The sequence below is a fragment of the Heptranchias perlo genome, chromosome 25, assembly GCF_035084215.1.
Source record: "Heptranchias perlo isolate sHepPer1 chromosome 25, sHepPer1.hap1, whole genome shotgun sequence".
Taxonomy (NCBI): Eukaryota; Metazoa; Chordata; class Chondrichthyes; order Hexanchiformes; family Hexanchidae; genus Heptranchias; species Heptranchias perlo.
Window position 1 is genome coordinate 43150313 of NC_090349.1, and position 9016 is coordinate 43159328.

At 38.1% G+C, this 9016-nt stretch overlaps 1 protein-coding gene across 19 annotated transcripts in view; it reads right to left on the reverse strand.

Moving 5' to 3' along the window:
- Positions 1 to 8621, reverse strand: part of fbrsl1 (fibrosin-like 1) — a 744900-nt gene extending 736279 nt beyond the window's left edge. For 11 of the 19 annotated variants that reach the window (XM_068006148.1, XM_068006144.1, XM_068006153.1 and 8 more), the window contains exon 1: positions 8268 to 8621. In XM_068006148.1, the coding sequence (XP_067862249.1) occupies positions 8268 to 8558 (291 nt within the window). In that variant the 5' untranslated portion in view covers positions 8559 to 8621. The remainder of the gene's footprint in view (positions 1 to 8267) is intronic. The other 8 variants (XM_068006162.1, XM_068006158.1, XM_068006156.1 and 5 more) reach the window with 4 other exon arrangements.
- Between the last annotated feature and the right edge of the window lie 395 nt (positions 8622 to 9016).

The window sequence follows — 9016 nt, forward strand, 5'->3', positions numbered from 1 at the left end:
GTGATGGAATCCAGAAAAAGAGGGCATAATCTTAATATTAGAGCTTGGCCATTTGAGAGTGAAATTAGGAGGCACTTTTTCACACAATGGGTAGCGGAAATCACAAATTCTTTCCCCCAAAAGGCCGTGAATGCTGGGTCAATTGAATTTTTCAAGAGTGAGATTGATACATTTTTGTTAGGAAGGGTATCAAGGGGTGTGGAACAAAGGCAGGTAACTGGAGCTGAGGTACAGATCAGCCATAATCTAATTGAATGGCGGAACAGGCTCGAGGAGATGAATGGCCTACTCCTGTTTCTATGTTCCGAAATCACTGTCAGAAGAAACTGTGACGTTATATAAAATTACAATGATAGCTGTTTTCTTCCTCCCTTCTAGTCACCCATTAGTAAGTACACTATGTGCTTTAACAGTTTGGCACAAGCTCACAGCCCATATCTGGTTGCCATACCAACAAACAATCAGACAACTCAGCACTGCAAGATTCAGAAACTTATGTTGTATGCACAATCCAAATTTTGTGAACACCACAGCACATTTTACAACCACCCAATCTATACTAATGTCTTTTAAATGTAAATAGTCAAAACTATAGAATATCCACATTCAATATAGCTACCCAAGTTTCAGAATCTGAAGACAAAATAAGATTCTTAACCTAAATGAGAAGGTTGTTGAATATTTTGTTTTACAACCAAGGATTAACTACAAAAAAAACTTGTAAGCAGATCTCAAACTAAAAACACTTTTACATTTACAAGTACACTTGACATTAAGTGACTGATTCTCCTGTCGACAGCTACACTTAGCAACATGAACAGCTCAGCTCACCTTGCTCTGGTAGCATCAAAGACCCACTTTTTTGGGAACTGCTGTTAAATTTACCAACTCTGTTTTGACTGGGGGCTCAATGAAGAATGGTGCAAAGTGGAAAAGTAAATGGGGAGAGGGGTGGGCAGTGTTTGGTCACTCTCCCAAAATTGGTGCAGCAAACTAAAAACTTAAGTGAATAATTTGCCCATTCATTTGTTTGCAAACTTGGGTTATTCAACCTTAACTGCCTTATTTTCATGATTCTTAATGACTTCTACCAACAATTCCAGGTGAAATTTTACCAAGCGCCGAGTTCGCTTTCAGTCAAGGGGTGGGGGAAACGGACACTAATAGTCATGCTAAATTAGCCTGTGCACCTTCAGGCTAACGGGGGGGGGGGGGGGGGGGGAAGGGAGGGGGAGGAGGAGGAGGAGGAGGAGGAAATATCATCCAGAAGTCCCACTACTGATCACTATCCACCTGATCCCTGCTTAAAAAGTGTATTTGCATGAACAGCATTGGGTTCAATTGCGATATCCCTACAATCAAATAACCTGCCAATACTCACAGCTAGGCTACCAATTTGAGCAAGGTATCAACGCGCAACCGGCACCTATGGAAGCATACCCCAGCATGAATGAGCAATTTCACGTGAGATGGGGGTAAAAAGTAAAGAAATATTTGCAAAACATACAGGCCATAAAAATGCCACCAATTGTGTTCATATACATATATCTAATCTGATTGTGTACAAGATAGCTAGGATATTTACAAGAGTGAATGAGTCAGACACATTAACAGAGGGAGAAGCAGCCCAGCCACAAAGGGAAGGAAATACGAGAGAAAGAGAGATCATGGAATAAAGAAATACCCTCCAACAAAATGCAATGCTTCTTCCACCTTGTGAACTAGAAAAGAATTGTAAACTATCAATATCGCTAATTAATTTAAAAATGTTTGTCGATATATGCATGTTAGTAAAACCTTTTGCAAGTAAAAATGTTGAATAGCATTAGAATAGACTCCTCCCCCCACCTGAGATCTGATCCCATTAAGAATGAACTATGTTTACAAACAAATTAATTACAAAAAAAACACTAGTTCTGTGGTCACCAACAAAGAATGATTTAAAAAAGAAACTGAAACAATATCCATTTGTTTACACTGACATGCTGGTAGAGGGCAAGGAGGTAAACATAAAACAGAAGGGATCAGTTCTACTAAGTTTTACGCCACTGAATGACGATGGTACCGTACGCAGCAAGAGCCACGGTCACAGCTGTACAAAAAAATCTTCCACACAATGAAAATGAGCTCAGTTCCAGATTCTAGACTGCAAGCTTCAAAAGAATCAGCATCGTAGCACCAATTACAACAGACCTGTGCTAAGTTAATGCCATGCAGATGTGCTGTACATCCACCACCTCACCCCTACTGTGGAAATTAGCCAACAGGTTAGTAATTTTACAAACCATTTTAAGGATCAACTAGCAAAATGCTATTTTTATTTGAAAGTCATGGGAAGCTCTGTACCTACAATCATTAAAAATGGCCAGTATTAGGAATCCCAGACTCAAGATCACCAACAAGGTGCCTCGCTAAAGTTATATCACGGGATTTACAGTCACAATCTAGTGATATAACAAAAAAGAATATTTTTCATAACTTTTTTTCAGTACAGCACTAGTATAGTGTTGTAGAAACACTGCATCATTTATCTTAATTAATATAAAGGAAATGCAAAAGAATGGAAACACAAAGCTAGCTTCAAAATCAGCTCATATCAGGCACATCAACACTGCCGTCAGTCATCAATGCATTTCTACCATAACACAGCTCCCACATTGTTCCAGTTTTCTGAATGTCAAAAACACCAGCATAACAGAATCTCCAATGTACTGCATTCAATATGGCAGGAATTTTTTTTAAACAATATGAAAGTATTTGCAGATGATGATTATTTTAAGTTTGGTTATTTGTGGGCACCGATGACCACAGATATATATGGTTGTCCAGAAAGGCATTTTGGATTATCCAAAATGACATTTTCATATCTAACACTGCTTTAGTATTGGGAACACACACACACAGTGTGCAACGGGTCCCGATCTCATCCTGAAGGATTATGTCGTTGACAGTCTCCTACCATCCATGTTGGATAATTCCTTGCAAAACTGGCAGAGAAAAACGGCTGGCACGACTTGCAGAAATTTTTCATACTCCAAAAGGTCTATTAATTCCTGCACTTACTCCTTGCTCCTCCTTCACAGAAATATCAAAGACGACTTTGCACAGATTTATTAAAATATGATACCCATTCTTTTCCCTTTCCCTTACCCCCCCACCAAAAAAAAATACAAAATCCAGGAAAATGTCTATTTAAAAATACCATTCCACTATTGCCTAACTAATCTAAAATGGAACAGAGCAGTTTCCCCCCACCCTCCCACTGCATTAATTCCCGAGGGCTGTGTTTAATCCCAGGCCCTGTGGGGCACTATTACACTCAAACAAGGCAGCCATGTTAGTCTGCAGTTTAAAAGACAGAATTGCTGACTCTCATGAAACACATACATGTCACATTATACCTTTTCTACACCTGTCAAACAATTACCCATTACATCACAATTTGCTTAAAAACTAGACAGAAATGTACATTTATGTAAAAAAATTACAGTACTCTGTTGCGGTTTGAATAATTTAAAGCAAGCATATGATTATTTGTTTAGAAGGAATTTGATTAAAACATATTGTATTTGGTTTCCAGAGGTCCCTAAAGTTACTTAACATTTACCTTAATGAATTAGTAATGTACATAATTTCATTCAAATACTTTAGTCCTAAGGATATGAATGATAAATTACATCCCCTGATTGCATTCTAAACACAGATTCAATTTTACTGTGTTCCACTATGACTGTTAATGACCAAGTGATTGTCTGGAGGACTTTGGAATACAAAGCCCTCATATTGTTGATAAATAGAAAATTCTGAGATAGGGTCAGACAGGCTAGTCCTTCTCACATACTGTAATGACAATCAAATCCAATAGGTCTCGTACAAGGCAGTTATAACTAATAAAGGTTATAGTTTAAATTATCCAAACTCTCAGAAGCAGTTCACAAAAAACAGCATGTTCTATTTTAATAGCACATTAATGACACCACACTAAAAAGGACAAATCAGGTCTTCAGATACAGTAATATTTAGCACCACACAGGTAAATGCTCAGTATTTCCACAACTTTTATTCAATTATTGTTGGATGCACTATTAAACTAAAGGTGCCAAAGATTTATTCTCCATGTGTACCCCAATTCAAGTAGGAGCATTTCATGCTTTCAAGACCACACAGGTTCTTCCTGTTCACATAGCAACATGTAAATTAGGGAACCTGTACCCTCTGCCCACGATTTTATCTTTTTTTTAAATTACAAAAATACACATCTTAGTGGAATGTTTAGCTGAAATACTTATTCATATTTGTAATTAGCCAGCAATACCAATCTAAAACCAGTATAATTATTTAAGGTGATCATTGTACTGTAATATAGCCCATTATCATCAGCTACCACCTAGTTGTTGGAAAGGATTACTTTAGGCCGAGATGCTCAATGTCTTTCAAAAGTAGAGGCAAGTATTAGAAGCATGGAGGTTGCTCAAGCATCATCGCAGTGTGAAGTCAAACACACGGTAAAGAAAGAACAAACCATCAAAATTCAGCATTCTTTTCAGCAACCACACACTTAAATGAGAACCTAACATTAAAATGCCATCTTGCAAAAATTACACGTAACATATGGTTTGTGTAGGTCTCATTTTTTTTTAATTGCTTCGAAAGAGGAAAAAAAACTGTTATGCCCACAAAAGGGAAATCACTTTAAAACAGATCTATTTTTCTCAGTCTAAGCAGTTCAAATAAAAGAAATCTACATTCATCACACCAAACTTATTTAAATCTATTACAATTATGAAATGTAAATATAGCTACCATCACAGCAGCTTAAACGAGCAATTCAGAATATGACACTTTGTTCTTTGAGCTATGCTAATAGCATTTATATTTACTTTTCCAAATTCCAATAAAGGTATAAACCACGCACACACAAAAAAATCATCCTAGGAATGCACATATTAAAAAACTTCTTTGACAAAGTTTCAGATAGTTCAATTGAAAACGTGAAGCAACAATGTAATATTATAGAACCCAATAAAAATCTTTGTGGGTAGTCACGTCTTCAACTGTAATTTACTTAAAAGTCTGGAAAATTTTGACAAGACAGTGATAGACTGGAAAGAATAAAGCTATTAATACATGTCTAGTGATTTTATTTTAACTTCAGGACATGCAGGTCATAATAAGAACATGATGAAATAAGAAATAAGAACACTAATTTTAACAGTTTCGTAACCTTCTACAATCAAAATGCCTGATTTACTGCAATTACCTCAGCATCAATTGCATCAGCAGCAGTCCAGAGTCGAATTGATTTTAAAAATAAGCAATTTTGGACTGAACAAAAAAAAAGGCAGCACCACACAAGCCAAAGTGAAAATCGAGTCAAATGAATAAATGAACACGTGTAAAAGTATTTTTAGTTGCTGTCATTGGGGAATGTACACCTGAAAATCCCCCAAAAACAATATATGGGAGTTTTTTTTTTAAAAAAACACATTCTATATCTAGTCAGCAATTCCTACAGAGTTCCTACACAGAGCAAGCAGGATTCTCAAATCATACAATATGCAACATTTGCAAGACAGACACTAAAAGACTGCTTGCTAGGCATTGCATCTCCACATCTCAAAACAAAATTGTCACAATGGCATAACAAAATATGAAAGCATTTTATCTAGACATCTAACCATCACAGTTTTAAAGAATCTACTTCGTGAACAATGTAACATTTCAAAATCAGGATTTAAAAAAAAACTACCAAGTATCACACAGAAGAATAGTTTTGTTTCAAAGCATTAGTCACAAAAGTTTTTTCACATTTAGACAATCAGTAAACTTGGAAATATCCACATCAGCAGAACAAGTTTAAAACATCAATACTCGTTTTATGAGAATTATAATTTCAAATCTCTAATACTGTAGCTAAGCATCCCACATAAATTGACAGTGATGAGCAAGTCACATATAGACTGCACCACACTGGTACTTTTGAATAATGGTTTGAGCCCATGCACTTCAGTCACCAAAATACACTTGACATTGGGAAGATTGGTGCATTATTCAATTTTGGTTTTGGCCCACATATTTCCAAAATTTGACAGTGCAGGCACTACAACATTAAAGAGCAGTTTTAGCAAATGCTCCTCGGTTATTTCATTCAACCAAAAAAAGCACATGCTCATAATCTTGCCAAAGACACAGAATAAAAATAGCCAATTAATGAATTAAATCAAATATTGCAGAATCAGAGTTTTACTTCAGAAATGACTATCCTCCCGAAGTCTACACAGTCAGGCTAACACCGTGATTGATACTTGCTCGACTGAATCACTAGATGAAAGTCACTATTATGATCATGCTCCCAAGTGCCAGGGCACGTCTGACTGAAAATAACTTCCTCATTTACACTGAACTTTCTCTGCCGAAAATCTCCCCCAATCTTATTTTCTTCCTCAGCCATTGTCTACATACTCTGAAATACCCCTGGTTCAGCCACCGTTTTGAAAATCCTTTCAATGCGGCTTTCTGCGGCGACCCTTGTAGCAGTAGCACAATTATATCACATTGCATATTCAATTTTAGAGGAAAAAAACCATCACACAGGAATTCTGTTTCATCCAAAGCATAATTTTTAAACCTATTCCAATACTCAACAGACTTTTAACACTTCAGGAATTACCTGCATGCATTTATAGAGTATAAAGGTTAACAATTTTAATAAGATGTTGTAGGTGATAAGTTTTTTAAATAATTTCCAAATCTAGTTTGGTAAATAAAAATCTGCTGACAAACATGGCTGATGTCCAGGACAGTGAAACAACCACCCAACTGGCTAAGATACATCCTTTCCCGACATTAATACAGGACACTAGGTCCAAGCCTATAGAAGAGTTTGGGCAATCTTCAATTTGTGTTTCAATCTAAGATACCTCACAGCTGCTGCAAAATTATTCCACTTCCCCAAGTTAGGAACTGAAGAATCCAAAACTTTTCTATCATAAAAATAATTCCTACCAGCAACCACTGTAAAGGTATTAAAGTTGTTGCAGCACAGGTCAATTTTCAAAATACAAATGTACTCAGTAGTTTTGTGTGTACACACATCACTGACCTGGCTTTAAGGTTCTGAATCCCTATCAATCTCAGACCTAGAACTCAGTAGGGGTTAAAGAGTGGATGTGAGTGGAGCAAGTGTAGAAAATTAATATTTCTTAGTGGAAGTTATTTCTTATGAAGCTAATTATTTAAAAAGGAGAGAGATGATATTTTACAGTCAAGCTCTTTCACCTCACTTTGGGGGGGTGGGGGGGGGGGTGGGGAGTGATTGTTATTTTGACATCTATGGAGCACTGCAGCTTAAATTTACAACTGCTCAAGTCCCACAGCAGATTAAAATACAATTTCAGGCAGCACATAATGTACCAACAAGTACATTCAAAATCACACTGAATAACTTAGTAGCATTGCAGTGTACCTAAAGATAGATGGACGTGATCAAAAATGGAAGTGAAAACTCAAGCTTTCTTGCAATCAAAAAGGTACTCAAAAATCCCACACCGACTTTTTTCACACAACCGAAGTATTACACTCAATTGGAACAAAAGCTCTGTTCCTTCAGAGCTTTACGTGGGTAACATCAGTTTCAAAATACAATTTTAAACTTTGAACCTTCATAGTGATGTCACTAGAAGTTGGCAGCTTTCTACTACTCAGATTTCAGGGCATTTCTTGCCCACTCCCGTGATGCTTCGAGGTCATCACATTTAGCAGAATTGTGAAAGAAAATGTCTTTAAAACACAATATTAGGATTTACTTTTTTTTTTAAAAATGCAATTTTTTGGCCAACATCTGTGACTCTCCTAGAATTTTATCCATCTCCAATTCAACATCGACTTAGAAAGGCTAGTACATACTTGAAACACCAGAGAGATTGATAAATAAAGCAAAATAAGTAGGCATGAAGGATTTACTAAGGAAGGTTCAAAGGTTAAAAATAGCTGTTCAGCGAAAAATAAGCCTTTTGTTTTGCAAACAGTGCAGAATATTTCTATTTTTAAAAAAAAACACAAGGGCAGCAACAACGTGACAATAAAGCTTACCTTATCTGCGCACTGAGAGCTTTCAGTGATCAGGCAATGGATAAACTGGCACTGCCTGGACTGTCAATAGCAAGTGGCATCAACTGAACACAGCCCAATTTTTTTTATATATATAAAAAGAGATCTAAAAATCCCAGTGGTGCAGCGGTGGGTAGGGCTGTCTTGTCTTCTCTTACCTCTAAAGCTTCCAGGGTGGTGAAGCTGGCGATCGCAAATCCGTCGATGATGTCCTCTTCCTGAGAGCTGGATGCCCTTCTCTTGCGTCGGGGGGGCCGGCAGGAGCGGGATGAAGCCGAAGCCGGGATCGCTGCCGTTTTGCCGGGGCTCGGGTTCTCGTCCCTCTCAGAGCCGGAGGAAGGGCTGTGGGGCCGGGCATTGCGGTTCGTAGCCTCCCTTCTCCTCACTCTATCCCTCTGAGACCGGGATCGCCTGCTCTGTTTCAACCCACTACACCGTGGGCCCTCCATATTTCTTTCTCTCTCTCTCTCTCTCTTTTTTGCACCCCCCCCCCAAAAAAAAATTGTTGTGGTAAAAAAAATTACCTCAAAAACACCACACAAAAAAAGAGAGGGGGAAAAAAAAGAAAAAAATTAAAATAAATAAACACTTCCCCCCCCCCCCCCCCCGTTCCGTCCTTCCCTCCTTCCTCCTCCTCACAACAGAAAACAATGCAGGCCCGCAGCCAGCATGGAGACAACCAAGGCACAACTGCCTCGGTGAAAACTTTGCTTACTGCAATGGAAATCCTCGAGTCAGCGGTCCGGGACGCCTGTTTTTTTTTATCATTCAGGACTTGCCAGCTTTAAGGCTTTTCAGCCCGAAGGACTTGCGCACTTCAACCCAGACTCGCCGCGCATGCGCCGTGCGGCGGCACCGGGTGTTTTTTTTCCTCTTTTTTCCCCCGCGCGTTCTGCGCCTGCGCGCT